This window comes from Mya arenaria, chromosome 10 (assembly GCF_026914265.1).
Source record: "Mya arenaria isolate MELC-2E11 chromosome 10, ASM2691426v1".
Lineage (NCBI taxonomy): Eukaryota > Metazoa > Mollusca > Bivalvia > Myida > Myidae > Mya > Mya arenaria.
This window is the reverse complement of record NC_069131.1, coordinates 69,638,199-69,657,588: the sequence shown is the minus strand read 5'-3', so window position 1 is coordinate 69,657,588 and position 19,390 is coordinate 69,638,199. Positions and strand designations below refer to the sequence as shown.

General features: G+C 37.0%; 1 protein-coding gene across 4 annotated transcripts; it reads right to left on the bottom strand.

Moving 5' to 3' along the window:
• Positions 1-9,622: 9,622 nt before the first annotated feature.
• LOC128206636 (interferon alpha-inducible protein 27-like protein 2B) lies at positions 9,623-17,147 on the bottom strand. Of its 4 annotated transcripts, none has more exons than XM_052909223.1 (4): positions 14,651-14,751; positions 14,361-14,462; positions 10,698-10,840; positions 9,623-10,178 (listed from the first exon to the last, which is right to left on the bottom strand). In XM_052909223.1, the coding sequence occupies exons 2-4, from the start codon at positions 14,437-14,439 to the stop codon at positions 10,041-10,043; spliced, it is 360 nt and encodes a 119-aa protein (XP_052765183.1). In that variant the 5' UTR covers positions 14,440-14,462; positions 14,651-14,751; the 3' UTR covers positions 9,623-10,040. The 4 variants fall into 4 exon arrangements, with proteins under 4 accessions (XP_052765183.1, XP_052765182.1, XP_052765179.1 ...); XM_052909222.1 differs by lacking the exon at positions 14,651-14,751 and adding an exon at positions 16,939-17,147 and having other exon boundaries at positions 9,624-10,178; XM_052909219.1 differs by lacking the exon at positions 14,651-14,751 and adding an exon at positions 16,939-17,145 and having other exon boundaries at positions 9,625-10,178; positions 14,361-14,489.
• Positions 17,148-19,390: the final 2,243 nt, after the last annotated feature.

Here is a 19,390-nt window from a genome sequence, read left to right as displayed (position 1 = left end):
TTATTCGTTTGATAATTAAAGTCAAGGAGTCAAACATGATACTGCAGTAAAACTCGTCGCATCAACCTATATTGTGCGCCTTAAGACTCGCCGTTTGTGCATCGAACATCTCGAAAAGAGATCTCATTATTATAACAGAGAATCGAGCATAACTGAAAGAATGCAACATACCGTCGCAGCATCTAGCATTACAGCACGGGACGGACCCTGTTAATAGAAGCCCAGCAACGAATAAAACCCTCGGATCCATCATGTTTCAGCACAACTTTCTGTCTGAAAGAGAACACAGTTATATTACTAGTTGAAATAGATAAGGCAGCATATCTGCACATGTTAGAATCGCACACAGTGCGATAAATGACTTTGTTTTTTGACAATGAACGAAAATGACACGCTTTTAAATGTATAGATTTATATTTAGTACAATCGGTATAAAGAAGCACTTAACTGTATACGTTAAATAGATTAACACTAAATCCACAGTTTGACACATAAATATACCTATGTAAGACTGATATTCTGTCACTTAACTGCGATTCCTTTTTTCCTTCAAAATTGTGTGCGTTTGCACAATACCGTTTTTTTAGAAAATGATATGAACACAGTTCGAGCTAAAACTATATTAATTCTTGGCGACCAAAACTTTAAGTTTCAAGTGATTGCTATATAAAATCAATTTCGATTATTTCCTTTTCATTTAAAATGTCGTTCGTTTACTAGGTCATACCGTTTCAGAAACAGATACACCTACGATTTCGATAATTATCGCTGAATTTATATGTGAAAGTCAGATTACATGAATTAAAATCTTAATGATTAAGAATGGGTGGAGTGAGCCTAATTCAGGTTACCTAACTGACTTAGAATACAACCTCTTTGGCTGTTACATTGTTTGTTTTTCAAAATCGGACGCAGGGAGTGTGTACCGGATGAGTGGCAGTGGGCGGACGTTAAACACCCGCGAAATTTGAAATTCTTAATGATTAATTCTAGTATTAAATGACTGCTTATTTGCTATTTTATAGCCTTAAACTGTAGGTTGTATTCTAAATCTCGTTTGACTATTTTGTCATTTTTAAATCAGAATTTAGGTCTGCACGTGCCTAAAAGCTGCATAACCTTGTTACCCATGTGTATCTCCCGTTTGGCTGAAAACAAATGTTGTTGCCAAACCCCAATAGATGGTATGATAAACGTCAATTGTGAAGTTGAAATGCTGTGAAATCTATTATTAAAGAACTTTGGGTAGTTCCATTGCGCTGATACTTTCAACGACTCCATGCATGTTCAAACCGGAGAATCCCTTTTCTCTTTCGCGGCAAGTACTCGACAGCGAATCGAAGTAGATAAGATGTTAATAATAATTATGTTTGGATTGACTTTAGACTAGTATATCTTTTTAAACGATTATGATATTTCATATTTAATATTGAATAGTAATTATGATAATATTAGGATCTTTATATACTCTAAGATGGCGTTTGTGTATTGATATCCGAACCAGTCCAAAATCAACCCAGGAGCGCATTGACTGTCAATTCAAAAGTGCCGAATATAAGGAGCATGCCAACTATAGTAAACAGTTGAAAAAGAGGATAGCCATGGATTATATGTTGTGCTGTATTCTTATGCAAATAGGCTTTCTAGTAATAATTAACATTTGAATTTCGATCAACCTATACATATGCTATAATCAGATTTTGTACTGACAAACAAAACTTAAAATTCTACCCAAGCCGCGTCGCAGGAAGTTTCCAAACCCGTTTACGAAAACAAAAAAAGGCATACTGCTGTCATTTATATCCTCTAATTACCATCAACAAGAAACCAGGCTTGTATAATATATTTGAATATAAATGAATTTCTATTACATATGATATGACACTCCTTTGCTATATTTGTTGGTATATTTAAGTGAAATTAATAACTCTCGTGAATAAAATGACGTTCAAATAGGTGTTGTAAACTAAGCATTTTATACATTCGAAACAAATGTCACAAACGATTCCTTTCAAATTCGTGCTGTTGTTAGCAATTCCGGCAAATTCGATACATTTACAACCTTGATTACTGATCATGTTAATCCTAAATTCTAGAATTTCGCATGGACTATCGAAGGACGTCTTCATTTTACATAATTATAGGATGGAATATATTATTCCTGTCTAATAAAGGACATTCAAGGACGAAATCTATTTGCATTCCCTAAGGCTTAAACAATGCAACTCCAACTTTGATTACAGCTGACGTTAATTCTACATTGTAAAATAATGCATTTTATATCGAAGGAAACCTTAAATTAAGGGGATGGAATATCTTATTCCTATCTTATAACCTTCATTGAAGGACAGGAGGAATTATAAAACAGCCTGTATTTGTTACGGTGCACCCTTTTAAGGTTCATAAAACACAATTGTTGCTCGTACTTTCAACTGTTGTTGTTCTGTTTTTTTTCCTACTTATATACAACGAAATCATTGTTTATTTACCAAAAAAGCGTGTATATATCTTGCTTATTGTTATTTCAAGTTTGTTAAATATATTTTCAAACGTGCGGAATTTATATTATTTTTGTTCGAAGAAAGAGAAATGATTTGATTATATTATGAGTTCTGCCAATATCCGATTTAAAATTTTTAAGATATTATTCATGCCCAAAAGATATACAAATGAATAGATAAAATAACATATTGGTAACTTTTAGAAACATTTAATTTTCATATAATCAAGCGAAAATATCAAGATGTTCCTTGACGATTTAAATGGGTTATAAACTTCTTAATTCTAAATAAAAATGGAGTAAGATAATTGATTGGTATAAAAGAGCTCCAGCCCTAGACGCCGCTATTGTTAAAACTTGTAAAGTTTTATCAATTAGAATATCTTAATAACATTATCCCATGTGCTAATGACAGTTAAAAAGTTTAATAAGGCTGTATTATGTCTTACTAAGTCTTGGTTATTGTTGAGTAATACTATAAATATAATTGTGTCACCCCTCGCGGGTTCAGGTAAAATGAATTAACTTGAATCATTATGATCCAAACATAAGGGTGTGTAGTAGGTAATTATTGCTTCTACACGCGGAATTGGTCTAACGTCAATGCTTTGCAAACATGACTCTTTTGTCATATATATGTGTTTTGTGCTGGCGATCGGTGAAGTCTACCCTGCCCCATACCAAATGTATACATTCTGGGCTGGCGATCGATAAGCTTTGCTTTGCCCCCTCTACCAAATATATTTATTCTTGTGTCTGCCACTGACACTCATTTATATAGATTGTTGCTGGTAATTGGCAATGTTTGCCCTGCCCCATTCGCCAAATCTTTGTAATATGGTGCTGGTGTTGATTTGACGTCTGCCCTCCCCCTCATTTAATTTATGCATTTTGGTGATGACTTTTTGTGAGGTTTACCCTGACCCCCTTACCAAATTTATATATTCAGGTGCTGGTGCTCGGTCAGGTTTGCCTTGACCCCCTTACCAATTTATGTATTATGGTGCTGGTGTTCGGTGAAGTTTGCCCAGCCCTCTTATCCATTTTATATATTTATTTTGGTGCTGGCGATCGGTGAGTTCTACCCTACCCCTTTAAATCAATTTATAAATTTGGTGCTTGAGATCGGTGAGTTCTACCCTTCCCTACTCACCAAATTTATGCATCCTGCTCCTGGCGTTCGATGAGGTCTGCTCTCCCCCCTGACCCAGTTTATGCATCCTGCTGCTGGCGTTCGATGAGGTCTGCTCTGCCCCCATGACCCAGTTTATGCATCCTACTGCTGGCGTTCGATGATATCTGCTCTGTCCCCCTGACCAAGTTTATGCATCATGCTCCTGGCGTTCGATGAGGTCTGCTCTGCCCCCCTTACCCAGTTTATGCATCCTACTGCTGGCGTTCGATGAGGTCTGCTCTGCCCCCCTGACCAAGTTTATGCATCATGCTCCTTGCGTTCGATGAGGTCTGCTCTGCCTCCCTCCCCCCTGACCCAGTTTATGCATCCTGCTGCTGTCGTTTGATGAGGTCTGCTCTGCCCCCCCCCACGACCCAGTTTATGCATCCTGCTGCTGGCGTTCGATGGGGAATGCTCTGCCCCCTGACCCAGTTTATGCATCCTGCTCCTGGCGTTCGATGAGAAATGCTCTGCCCCCTGACTCAGTTTATGCATCCTGCTCCTGGCGTTCGATTAGGTCTGCTCTGCCCCCTGACCCTGTTTATGCATCCTGCTCCTGGCGTTCGATGAGGACTGCTCTGCCCCCTCATCCAATTATATATATTCTGGTGCTGGAGATCGGGGAGGTCTTCCGTGCCCCCCCCCCCTCACTCAATTTATTTATATATATTCTGGTGTTGGCGATCGGTGAGGTCTTCTCTGCCCCTTTCGAACAAAATATATATGATGGTGCGGTCGTTCCGTGAAGTCTGCCCTCCCCCATCACAAAATTTATACATTCGGGTGCTGACGAATGGTGAAGTTTTCTCAGCCCCCTTCTATCATTTTATATATTGTCATGCTCGCGTTCGGTGATATGACCGCTTCCCCCCTCCCCCACCCAATTTATGTCTTCATGTGCTGGCTATTTTTAAAGTCTGTCACGTTCTTATATTAAGTCTCCGTTGTGGGATTTAGAAATTGCTTGTCATAACGACAAGTACACACCATAGATGTTATAACCGAACTAAATAACCTTATCATTGAAGTCAATGAACTATCGTTTGCCATCCATTTTTCAAAACACTGATTATCGAGAACACAAAAGGAAACGCAAAGAGCATGGCCTTTTACTTAAAACAAAATTACATTAAATTTTGAAGACAAAACCTATATATATATTTATATATGTATATATAACAACATTTACTGGCTACTGTTTTCTGCTGGCTACTCACTTATAATATTTTCAATTATAAAGGCCGTGCCGTTCGAGTTAATATACTACAATTCCTCTGGTAAGCTGTCATAAAATGGAGCAAAAGGGTGGTGTGGAATTTGTTTGTAGGTGCTTCGAATATTAACTTAAGTTTAACGGCCAATTTTGTATACAGGAACCATTTATTATATCCATTACACTCGCTTCATCATTTCGGAAACCAGACCGGCTTTTGCCAAGGTAATGTAAATTAAACAGAGGTCTTTTCAATTATGTGTTTCATAACGTAACAAAATGGGTTGTTTCCTTTCAAAACACCCAAAGTTGTTTTCGTCTCTCTCAAGCATTGACTGATTCAGGCAAAATGTCTTTAAATGTATGTGGCTTTTAGGCATAAGGTCCGAAGTATAATGTGTTTCTTTCAAGCACAACGTCCACAATTATATTTGCCTTACAAATGGGGTTGTATTTGCAAACAGTAGCTGTGTAATGTTTTTCATAGATTACTCATATCGACAGGAGCTGAAGTAGGACAAAGAGCTTTAATATTCGCCGTTTTGTCTTATAACCGAATGCATTTATGATGTACTATATGCCTCTCAAAAACAATAAAAAAAACAAATTCCAAAAATATCCAATTAAGGGCCATAATTTAAATTAAGGATAATATGGAGAGCTGAAGTAGGTCAGCGGGCTTATCTATACGCCACTCTGTCTTATAGCCGTATGTTTTTTCGATGATATATATGCCCGTTAAACAATGCAAAACAAATCAAAAAGATCCAATCAATGCCAATTATTTGAATTTAGTATTATATGGAGTTATGTAACCTATTTTTATGATTGCCGTGAGCGACAGTGTGAAGTATTAAGCAGTTTGGATAAACGGGTTTTGAAATCCAAGTAAAATCACAAGTTGCCCTAAAACTTTAACTAAACTTTCTTAGTCGATCAAGGGTCATGATTTTGATGATTATATGGAGTTTTGTAGTATAATTGTTGGATGGACATGGACATTGGTCTGTAACATGAAGTAGGTTGTCCGGTTAGCGCAGTGGTTAGCGCACTTTCTTCGCACTAAGGCGACCTGGATTCGTACTCGGTCTGGCGCATATGCGTTTGGTTAGTGGTCACCAAGCCGGACAAGTGGGTTTTCTCCTGGTACTCCAGTTTCCCCCACAACACAAGACCACACTCTCGCACAACATCGTGCCAACGAGAGTGATTAATATAAGTTGTAATAGTTTGTTTCACAATCGTTTTAAGATTAAATAATTTAAAACTAAACATAAAGTTCATTGAAAAAAAAGTTTAGAAATAATAACCGAAATCCCAAACTTGCTCTAAAACTTTAACCGGACACAATATGAAGAGTAACCAGGGCCGTATTAAGAATAATACTAAGTCATGTAACCAAATATTGTAATGGTCCTGAACAACTGTGTGAACTATGACGTGAATTAAGTGAAGGGTATTGGACTTTGGTATAAATAACAACTTTTCCTTAATGTCTAACCGGACGCCGAAGTCAACGGAAACGCAGACAATTGTGCGAGTATTTCTGCCCTCCGTTTTTCGAATAATTTGGATAAAACATAATATTTTAATGAGATTTTAATCTTTCTTATTCAATGATTAAAAAATATCAAAAACTAACAACTGTGTCCAAAGGCAATTGCCACTGACGATACTTTTATAAACATTTACTGTGTGTTGTCCTATTACCACCTTTATAACATCTCTTTTCTAACTTTGACTGTGTATATTTCAAACCCCTTAAGGCGTGCATCTCAAACCATATGTTCGTGTTTATTCATACAAACAGTGTTTGTTCACCCCTGTTTATTTTGCTCGGAACCTTGTAACCACTTCGTTGAGCGCCATCGTTTGCTTTTTTAGTTACTCCAGGTTATTAATAGAATACATCCTAAGCGGGGGTGGTTTTGTTTGTCCAGATTACCATTTATAGCAGTATTATAGTTCAGAAAGAAACCGCAATGTTCCAATGTAACTCAGTAACTCTGTATTCAATTCTCCAACATTTGCCAATGTTTACATAATATCTTAGCGTCTGATTTATGTTACCAAACACTCCTTCTCCCTTCGTTCTCCTACGGTGACTTCTGTTATTCATGCATGTTACCAACAAGAGCGTATGTGACTTCCATTTAAAATCAAGTTTTCTAAAACAAAGTAAAACAGCTAAAGTATGCACAATCAATCAAGCTTGAGATTTCCCACATCTTTAAAAAGGGCAAGGGGAAGAAATATGATAAGGCTACTGCATTCTCTTCTCGTCTCCCGTAGATTGTAATTTTATCGGGCTACAATGATTTCGCTATAACAATTGGATCGATGACATAGTTGAATAATATTCATGACGATCAAAATATTTGTCAAGGTTTAACACAGTTTATCAATTTCGTTTGTGCATGGAAATGTTTTAAATGTATTGCAGAGGCTAGCAGGTTTGTGCCTAGGATTGGTATATTAGCTATAAATTTCATGTTAACACTGGACATTTACCGTTTTCATGACGCATTGTGTTTTGTCGACACATCATTATCAATTGTTGTATTGTGTCCCAGGACGTGATAAGCAGCCAATAAAATGTTGTATTTTTTCATTTCTTGGATCAAGACTGATTGTACCCAGCTGAGGCCACAGGCAACTATAAATGTAAGCCAGGGGCAGCTGTTGGGATCTGTTTCATACATTCAAGTCTCTGTGCTTGAGACCACTAAAAAGTTACTTTGCTGCAGACCTAGTTCATAGGTCGTTTTCCTTTTGAATTGTAGTTTAAATGAGACAAGGATTTAAACCCACCCATTGGAAAAACAGCAAAGCGAAACAAAACATGAAACAAGATTTATGCAAATATACAAACCTAAGTCTCAGCCTCGATCGACTCAGCAATGACGCCAGCAGATCCGAACCAGAAGCCGCGTTTATTTAAAGGATAACAAAATGTCTGCAACACCTGTTTGGCACCAACTGCTACCCCCAAGGGTTCTCTTAGAGAAAGATATGCAATGCATTTGGTGTTTGGTTAGTGCATAAATTACTTTAAAGGACTAAATTGTCATTATAGTTCCAACACATTTATAACAATCATTATGTTTTGAAAGAACTTATTATTGGTTTACGCCTCAAACTTTGGTATCATGTCGGGTTGTTGTAGTTAGATATATTGACCGTTAATTCCCCGTTGTCCTCCATTTATGTTTTCGACACGTTAGCCTCCACTCAATGACCAAGCCCCAACTTTTTGAATTTTCCTAAGATTTTAATGCTTAAACCGTTTTTTTTTTAAATATAAGTTTGATTTTGAATAATGAACAATAATTTATTGTGAATTTTGTAATGAGATAATTCCTTATTTACATGTATATGTAAAACAAAAGAAGTAAGCATTACTCTTATAATACCAATACAAAAAGTGAGCTTAGCTTGTCATGTTAAACAAGACTTCTTTGAGAATTGTCGTCTGTGACGTTATTGATCAAATTTCTTTAGTCCTTACTTAAGTCGATTTTTTACATTTTTATAGTTATATTAATAGAAAGCTATTTATAAAATTGGCCTTATAAAGACACATGTTATATGAATGATTGGATAATGTTTGAGTGGAGTAATATTGCAAGAAATGTATATGTAAAAGTAATTACCCGCAATTTGTTTTCATAAGTTGTTCCTAATTTGTACAATGCGGCTTCTTCAGGCAAACAAACACACAAATAGAAATGTTTGTTCTTAAATACGAACAGAAAGAAACATTTAAGATAATCAGAATAAAATGCATTCCTATGATGTCAGTGTAAAGTACTCAATTGAGTCATTGTGCCAAGTTCAGAACAACCACTCTCACTCACACTCAATGCGTAAATCCACTGTAACCACATAACGGTTCAAATACTTTCAGGTGTGCATGAGGCTAATGTGCTTTCGTGTGAGTGAGAAATTTGTGAGTGCTTGACTTGAACCGTCATCGAGAACTGGAATATATAGGTGATTTGCAGCTTATGATGGAAATCCACTTTCCCAGTTTTATTATTATTATAATTACTCGACAGCGCCACCACTAGGGCAACAGCGCCACCACTAGGGCAACAGCGCCACCACTAGGGCAACAGCGCCACCACTTTTATAAATATGTGCATTTTTCCTTTTTAAGAAGTGCTTATTAGTTTTGTTGTGTTCCTGCATAGGTACTATTCATAACAGTTATGTTTGCATGCGTGAGAATGTTCTTACGGGGTGTGTAACCACTGAAATGTACTTACTATGCAATCAGATCTCAAAATATGCACAAGTAGGATTCGGGAGAAAAGCTCCTGGCACCACAGTTTGCACAATATTGAAACGAAATAGTAACCAGCCTACAGTAGAAGTGTTCTTACACGGTACCACATTCTCCGATTTTCGAAATATGTCCGTTAAATGAAATTATCAAATAAAATATAAATCATACTCACGTTTGTCCATGTATACATAGGGCACAGCTCCACCACGGAAGTGTCGACAGCTCTTTTTCTTTGCACCACCGTAAAGTGGTGGAGCTGGCGTTTACATGCGGTGTAATGTAAATGAAGGCTAATTTAACTCCCATTGTAAACTGAATTCGATTATAGATCGATCTTATGAAGAAATATGAGCTGTATGCTATTCATTGTATAGTGTTAATGCGAGAACAGGTGTGACACCCATTGGCAAATTTAAATAAATTATATTGCCAATATTAAATTGGTTTCGGGTCTCTTTATTCAAATATATAATAGATCGATTCATTTTCAGTCGAATGAGCGGTACAAATATATACCCGCTGTTCGCATGAATCGCTTCGCAATTATAATACCTTCAAAATGCAAGTCAATCCGATTTTAATACGGTGAAGCAAAGACATACATGTATATCGTTTGCATGTCCAAGAGAAAAAAAACGTACGTTGTAATAATAAGTTTTATATTAGTTCAATATTGAAAAAATGTTAATTGATATAATACTATTTTAATGTTATTATAATAGTTGCTTAATCAACAGCATGTGATTATAAAGCAAGATTTTGCTTTGTAATAATGAATTTAATACATTCGAGTTTTTGAAACAATCTACCTTCTGGATTAACTTCTTTACTTTAGTATTTTACTGTTAGTCGACAAATGTGTTTATTAATCGTTGTTCTTGCTGACCGCCGTCCCAACCGCCCCCCATCCGGCAAACAATGCCACCTTAGTCCCGATTCCGAGACCGGCCGCACCTGCACTCTGCGCAAGCGCAAATGCACTCCCGGAAACAACTGCTGGTCCCTATAGAAGAAACATGTTGTAAAAAAGAGAATCTAATGATGATTGAGTTTATGTTTTAAGTTTAAGATATTTGATATTTTTTATAAACCACAGTTCATTCAGCGACGGATACACTCGATACCCGATTTTACTCTTATTGAGTTTCATAATTTATCGACGATTAGTTATATTCCAAACTTAAACGTTGATGATGGCGATGAGTTAGTTCTTCGAACGCACAGCTAGTATACTTTTGATGCCTATGCTGAAATGTTTCTACAGTTGTTATGGTAATGAGTTAATAGAAAGGACAATTGCAATGCGTAACGTGGTTTCCAACGATGATTGTTTTCTTAAGTTAACAGGGTTGTGTACTTCGGGTTTCGGCGATAGGCTCTCTGTGTTGTTACTTTATTAGATGAGATACAAATAAAAAATATATGATGATTGACATTAAAGATCGTGTTGACTTCATGTATAGATTGTGATGTAAACATAAATTTTATAAGTATTATTTTAACACAAGTTTAACGACTTTACCTGAATTGCAGCTGCCAATGATCCGGCCGTAACACCAGCGGCTCCAAATCCAGCAGCCCCAAGCGCAAAAGGGGCAGCCACAACGGCACCTGCCCCAACCACGCCTCCAATGGCAATATTCTTCAAGGTGAACCAAGAGTCATCTAAAAATGATTTGGTTGTATTGACCATAGATAGAGTTGCTTTTTTGAAATTATGTAGTATCTACGTCAATAAATACATAAGAAATGCAGCGAAATACAGCCAATATTTGGATCCTATTTCTGTTTGTTTAGCATAAATTTTGTCTACACTCATTCATTTAAATTGATGAGAGATGACTGTAAAATCAGCTTCAAAAAATATTCTAAAAGTGTCCATTCGCATCTAGATTACATCGAGGGATGAAAGCGAAAAGGTTTTATCTTCTCCTTTATTTGATGTCACTTAGAACCTTTGCGCATTCATCCCTCGAGATTGTACATATAGTTTAAAAGGTAAAGATTATTCAACTGGAATGGAAAACAAATATTTATATATTTATTTCTTAATCGTAAATGTAAACGGAATCAGAAAGGGAATCCGTAATTGTTCCTTAAATAAGAGGTATTTTTAACGCCAGCAGTTTCTGCGGTTTCTGGAAAACTTTAACGCAAAATCAAAAACGATGAACACCGTTTTATTTTCCTCATAGCACCGGCTAAAACGATATTAAATTTCACGAATGTTGACATAGTCTGTCTTAACCTAGGTATTAACGAGTATATGATGCGTACAAATACGTGTGTATCTATAATTCCGTACCATACCTAGTGTGTCATACGTCTCATGACTTAAATTACTGTTAGTCTTTGCAGACAAACTTTACCCACCGTATGAGCGCCGACTTATTTACAATTAAGTACGTCCTGTTAGATCACCCAGCGTTACTAAAACTAAGTACAAACTGTCTAATGGCCTGAAATCACAGTATATACCGTCGATGATACCAGCATAATTGACACCATTATATATGCATTTTCGAATCACATAGCTTAACGACAATATAGTACATACCAGAGGAGAACCCAGTTTTCCTAAAAACATTTGACATATTATCCAGATATCAGGCGAAGTGCGAAACCTAAAATGAATGTTTAGAAGAAAAGACATAGTGTCATGGCAACGAGCGCTGCAAATATATATTAGCTATCGTCGGGAAATATTAGAAAAAGGACGTTTTTGCGCAACATCCAGCGTTACTGCAAAGTGTACATGTCGTTAACACCAACCGTTACTGAAACCCGTACATGTCGTCAACACCCAGCATTACTGAAAGCCGTACATGTCGTCAGCATCCAGCGTTACTGCAAAGTGTACATGTCGTCAACATCCAGCGTTACTGCAAAGTGTACATGTCGTCAACACCCAGCGTTACTGAAACCCGTACATGTCGTCAACACCCAGCGTTACTGAAACCCGTACATGTCGTCAACACCCAGCATTACTGAAACCCGTACATGCCGTCAGCATCCAGCGTTACTGCAAAGTGTACATGTCGTCAGCATCCAGCGTTACTGCAAAGTGTACATGTCGTCAACACCCAGCGTTACTGCAAAGTGTACATGTCGTCAACACCCAGCGTTACTGCAAAGTGTACATGTCGCCAACACCCAGCGTTACTGCAAAGCGTACATGCCTTCAACATCCAGAGTTACTGAAACCCGTACATACCGTCAACACCCAGAGTTACTGAAACTCGTACAAACCAACCGTCAACACCCAGCGTTACTGAAATCCGGACATGCCGCCAACACCCAGCGTTACTGAAACCCGTACAAGCCGTAAACACCCAGCGTTACTGAAACCCGTACATGCCGTCAACGCCCAGCGTTACTGAAACCCGTTCATGCCGCCAACACCCAGCGTTACTGAAACCCGTACATACCGTCAACACCCAGCGTTACTGAAACCCGTACATACCGTCAAAACCCAGCGTTACTGAAACCCGTACATGCCGTTAACACCCAGCGTTACTGAAACCCGTACAAGCCGTAAACACCCAGCGTTACTGAAACCCGTACATACCGTCAACACCCAGCGTTACTGAAACCCGTACATACCGTCAACACCCAGCGTTACTGAAACCCGTACATACCGTCAACACCCAGCATTACTGCAAAGCGTACATGCCTTCAACAACCAGAGTTACTGAAACCCGTACATACCGTCAACACCCAGCGTTACTGAAACCCGTACATGCCGTCGAACCACTCAGTGTTACTGCAAAGTGTACATGTCGTCAACACCCAGCGTTACTGAAACCCGTACAAGCCGTAAACACCCAGCGTTACTGAAACCCGTACATGTCGTCAGCATCCAGCGTTACTGCAAAGTGTACATGTCGTCAGCATCCAGCGTTACTGCAAAGTGTACATGTCGTCAACACCCAGCGTTACTGCAAAGTGTACCTGTCGTCAACACCCAGCGTTACTGCAAAGTGTACATGTCGCCAACACCCAGCGTTACTGCAAAGCGTACATGCCTTCAACATCCAGAGTTACTGAAACCCGTACATACCGTCAACACCCAGAGTTACTGAAACTCGTACAAACCAACCGTCAACACCCAGCGTTACTGAAATCCGGACATGCCGCCAACACCCAGCGTTACTGAAACCCGTACAAGCCGTAAACACCCAGCGTTACTGAAACCCGTACATGCCGTCAACGCCCAGCGTTACTGAAACCCGTTCATGCCGCCAACACCCAGCGTTACTGAAACCCGTACATACCGTCAACACCCAGCGTTACTGAAACCCGTACATACCGTCAAAACCCAGCGTTACTGAAACCCGTACATGCCGTTAACACCCAGCGTTACTGAAACCCGTACAAGCCGTAAACACCCAGCGTTACTGAAACCCGTACATACCGTCAACACCCAGCGTTACTGAAACCCGTACATACCGTCAACACCCAGCGTTACTGAAACCCGTACATACCGTCAACACCCAGCATTACTGCAAAGCGTACATGCCTTCAACAACCAGAGTTACTGAAACCCGTACATACCGTCAACACCCAGCGTTACTGAAACCCGTACATGCCGTCGAACCACTCAGTGTTATTTAAACAATATTTCACAACTTTGAATCGACAAACGTTTCAAAAAACAAAGTAAAAATTATCGGATCATGTTGTTTTTAAAAACCAATCATACTCCTATCCCTTTAGCATCAACTCTTAAAAAGGTCATAGCATAGAAGTAGCATCGAAGCAGAAGTTTTGCAAATTCATGAAACCCAACGTTGCAGAGTAGACAGCAGTGTCAAAACACGGGCGTAAGTGATTAAAATAGTTCGTATCGTCGAAACATCCAACATTATCATTACAAAATAACTAACATAAAATAAAAAAGCAAGCGTTACTGAAAAGAAGTGGTATGAACCATCTACACAGGGAGTGATATTAAAAGAATACCATAACGTAGTAGAAAGATAGTAGCTTCGAAGGATCGTACTAAATATAAATTTATACCGGCTGATCCGAGCTTGATTTTGACAACTAGTAAGTAGTATATAGGCATATGGCTTTACTGAAAACAATAATCTGACCTTCGGTGCAACGATCGTTACTTAAAGCGAAGAACTCACCTTTAACATTAGAACTGAGTATCGAGCGTTGCTAAATAAAAATATCATACCATCGGAATATCGGGCATAACAGGAAGGCACACACCCTGTTAATAAGAGTCCAGCAAGGAATAAAACCCTTGAATCCATGTTGGCACGACACAATTTACAGTCTGTAAGGAAAGCGTTGTTTTTACTAGCTGAAATTGATCAGAAATTTAGTGCACATGTATACAACGTTCACACTGTGATAAATGACGATTTTCTACATCAATGAGCAAACATTAAGCGCTTCAACTTATAAACACTAAAACAAACGTATAAATAGACATTATACAATAAATGTTAAATATAAATATACCCGAATAAGATAAAGATATTTCACTAAACTCCAATGTCTTCGTTCTAGTTTAAAATTATTCACGCTTAGATCATTTTAACTTTTGGCAAACAAAGTCTTAAGTTTCAAGTGATTGCTGATACGGATCGTTATTGCGCTGAGGTTTGTTATCAAATAATCTGCCAAATTTGTTCAAATAGCTTTCAAAAGGTGATAAACATACAATTTCTATAATTTCGATAATTATCATGCTGAAGTTTCATGTTTCAGATGATTGTTAAAACGTATTGGTAGTGCCTTCTTGTACATAAAAGAAATATAGATCACGTTTAAAATATCAGACCCACATATTGGTTATTTATCAGTATGGATTTGGTGATATTTGAAGTCTGAATGTGATTTTGTATGCTGCATTATCGTGAAACCAATCGTATCTACCATTTGACAAAAAATAAACGTTTTTGCCAAAACTGGAAAATATATCCGCAAATATGGTACGATATACGTCAATTTTGTGAAAAATTGCTGTGAAATCGGCTATTTAAGAACTCCTGGTAGTTCCATAGCGCATAACGTTTGAGTCATTAACAAAGTACTCCAGTGTCCCAACATCACAAAAATACCTTAGTCATTTATAAATCTCGAGTTCATCTCATTTTTCCACATTGCAACAAAGTCTTGTTCAAAACACTTCTGCTTTAATACACTTACTCAAATGTTACGTTATTCATGCAATTAAATAACACCAAGTTAAACAGTACTTAAATGAACAAAAAATATCAATTTAGTTCCTACCTGCTATTCTGGTAGATACTGCGTACTTAATAACATAGTAGTTTTAACACGGATCCAATGATTTAACAATAAGATACCAATAGCCGGTTGTCTACGAAAAGTAATCGACTGACCTTTTATACATGACATACTCGGCCTAGGCCATACGAAATCAATTATACGCTTAATTTTTGTTGAGAGGAGTCGTTACGTATTAGAACGCCTGTAGCAAAACGTAAGCCTATCGTACATAATTTATAACTTGTGTCATTAGAGGCTAATATTATAATATGCGACTGATTAATAATTAATTATGAGTTATTTTTGCAACATAAAAATACCATTCCATCGTCTCGACAATAATCGGACATGATTTGCATAATAAATTCAAAGCATTTGGCAGAATATTGTTATCGATAACTGACATTGTGTACGATTACTTGTTGGTGTTTGAAAAAAAAGCTTTGTTTGCTTTACTGCACTGAATATGGAAGCCAAGTTTACAATAATGATAAACTAAATATCATTTCAAAAAGAGCATAATTCGACATTTGTTTCTGTAAGCTTTTCGTACATTGTTAAAGCGACAACAGGTTTGACACACAGTGGGCAATTTTGAAAAAAAATCATACCGCTAATATCAAACGATGATTTTGAAGTGTATGAAATGCGTTATAATTTTGAATCTAATCCAACTAGAATATTTTCAAAATTTATTCATTTTCAGACAATGGAATGGTACAAATATATACCCACTTTTCGCATAGATCGGAACGCAATTCGAATATCATCAAAACGCAAGCAAATATGTTTTCAAAATAATAAGGTGTAGTAAATGTAGACATGTGTATCGTATGCGTTTTTAATAACATAAACTTTTGTTATTATAGATAGGGAATATTATGTCAGGCGGTTAATCCATGGTGTTGTATCACTTCGAGTTGCTTGTGGAAGAATCCGTATTGAACGAGATCGAAGGTCGAGTGCGCTTCTGATTCTTCCACAAGTAACAAGGCTTTTATAATATACCTTAACACTATTTGCAATTAAAGACAGCCAAATATGTTAACATTTTAATTTCATCGAACCCAGAAACACGTAAGCAACTAGACAAAATAATACCAAGTATACATGCATAATACAAAATATTAATGGAATATGAATATAAATCATTCACGCGACCTTGTGTGACGTCATTATGAATTGTTTAAAACGAAAGTAAACGTCCGGCATTTAAAAACAAGTAAACAGTTGAACTGTTGAACTAGAATATGTGAGTTTTATTCAGTTTTATTAATTTTACTCTCAGGGCATTCATTCACTGTCACTATCGATTACCCGGCATATGTAACAATCGGGCACACTATGATAGATGACGATGTTTTTACTAAATAAGTCAACATGACGCGCTTTCTAATGTTTAAATTAATTAAAACAAATATGTACTAATACATTAAACTTTATGTTGAATAAACAGTTAATCCACAATTGAACACATAAATATGCCTAAATAAGCTTGATATTCTATAACTTACCAGCGATTCCTTTTTGTTCAAAATTGTATGTGTTATCACAAAACCGTTGTCAGCGAATGATATTGTTACACTTTCGATAATTCCGTTCTCATTTAAAATATAGTGATTTTGCTGGGTCACACAATTTTCAGAAAATAGTTTCAATACAATTTCGGTAATTGGTACGCTAAAGATCAATTCACTCAAAGTTTCAAGTTTCAAGTGATTGTTAAAACGTATTGGTAGAGGGCTTCTGCTTTTGAAATAAATATAAATCTCGTTCAAAATATTTATTAGTATCGATTTTGTTATAATTGAAGTTTGACTGTGAGTTTAAATGTCTGCTGTGCCTAAAAGATGTATTATCTTGTAATTTTATCGATTCTCGTGTTTGAATGAAAAATAAATTGCGTTGCCAACAATGGAAATTCTACCTTAAATAGATGATTTGATATACACAATTGTGAAATTTCAATGCTGTGCTAAATGACAATTAGGTATTTCCAAAGCGCTGATACTATGTAATGACTCCATTAAGATCCATCGAGGCTCCAGCTTACAATTTACAATCGACGTATACACACGGGAAATCCCGTGCCTTCTACGCAGCGCGCACTCAACAGCGGATCGAATAAGATACAACGTTGATAATGTGTCAATGAGTTGTCTTTAGGCTAGTACACCTTTTTAAATGATTAATTATTCATACCTAACATTGGATTACTAAATATAAGCATAAAGGCTACATTGGCCTGCCAAATAATTCACCAGTTGTATATCATTGGCCGCACAGACGATCCCATTCACCATTATGATTCATGCCGATGCCGGCTGGACGGTGATCCTATACTTTTGGTTCATTTGAAATGATATTACTCTCTGCTCAACAATAGAATACGTGAACGAAAGCACATATATAATACAGTCAGTATTTGTGATATTTATTTCATCTGAAGTTTGCCGCACGTCAAATAACATAACCCCCTTATATCTAATAGCTCTGTAATCATTTTTGTTTGGGGTATTTTACTACACGTACAGTCCTCTCCTTTGCAACCAAATAAATGTGGACAGGAATCAAACTTATTTCTATGTTCAAACATAGTTCATATGTTTGTGAGCATTACTAGTGATTATGTTATGATTACTGGGATTGTCCTTGTATTTTTCAGTGTATCATTGCTAAATCTTTCTTCTATTTTCCTTACTATTAAAATGTCTTTCATCACTTAATAATACAATGAACACTACATAGACAAGCCCAGTAGTCGCAAATTGAAAAATAAATCTAAAAGAGTCACAAGGCACGTGCTGAATTGTTAATATCATAAAAATGGGAAAGTAAACGACAGCTATTAAAGACGTCCATTTGAAGATAACATCTGAGACAAAAATAGCACTTTTGATACAATTCAGGTAATTGAAATATGTCGATGTCTTGAATGTACTCCGATTTGAAATCAAGATATTCATAATAAACCCTCACAGTTTGCATTTTTATTATATACCCATCATAAATCCACAAGCAATACCTATCGGCCGTATTTCACTTTTGTGACGTCACGTCATAACAAGTATCGTTGTGAGATGTTAAAATGACGTCATCAAACAAAATCGTGCGTCGTTAAAATGACATATATTATGAAAACATGTGGCTGTTAAGTGATCTAACCGGTAATGTATATACTAAAAGGATTATTAGTACTGCGTTTTGATCCGGAATGTCGTTTTCGACTCTCGTGGAATTTTGCAGATTTGGATTTCACTCGACTTGCGCCTCGTGAAATCCGAGTCTGCATCGTACCAAACGGATAACATTGTGTGTACACCATGAAAAAAAAGAAATGCAATGAAAATACATACCGATACCGACGATAATCGACAATGTTCTCATATCGTCTGTTTATAAGTTTAATACAAAAAGGATAATTGTTTGTTTGAGTGATACATCGAATTGATTTCATCAAGCTAGCACCGAAAGTCATGTTTTCAAGAATCATGATTTCAACGAGGGTTTCAGCATTTTGCACCAATACCTTTGACTTAACCACGCTGATGAGTACATCGTATTATGACCTCATAATTGAATTACTTACTGAAATATTTGAAGTACATTCCGAAATGAAATGGGGCTAAATCACAATACACTGTTATACGTAGAATCCAATTCAATTAAAACACGATTTACAAACATTTAACATTAACATATGCGTATGTATAGTTGTCACTGTCACAGTTGTCGAAAATAATGCGGAATCTTTTGAATTTGTGGGGTTGAGAGTGATCGAACTGAGCGACTGGCGGTCAAATAACGAACTCCGGGTGTCCGGATAATTTGTTTGCTTCGCTGATATATTTAATTTGCAGTTTTCAATGATATTGTCAGTGATTTCAAGCTGCTAGAACTGTTGTGAAATACTTATTGTGCATGTAGGTAAACGACATGCACATACGTATCGTCTGTGTTCCGGAC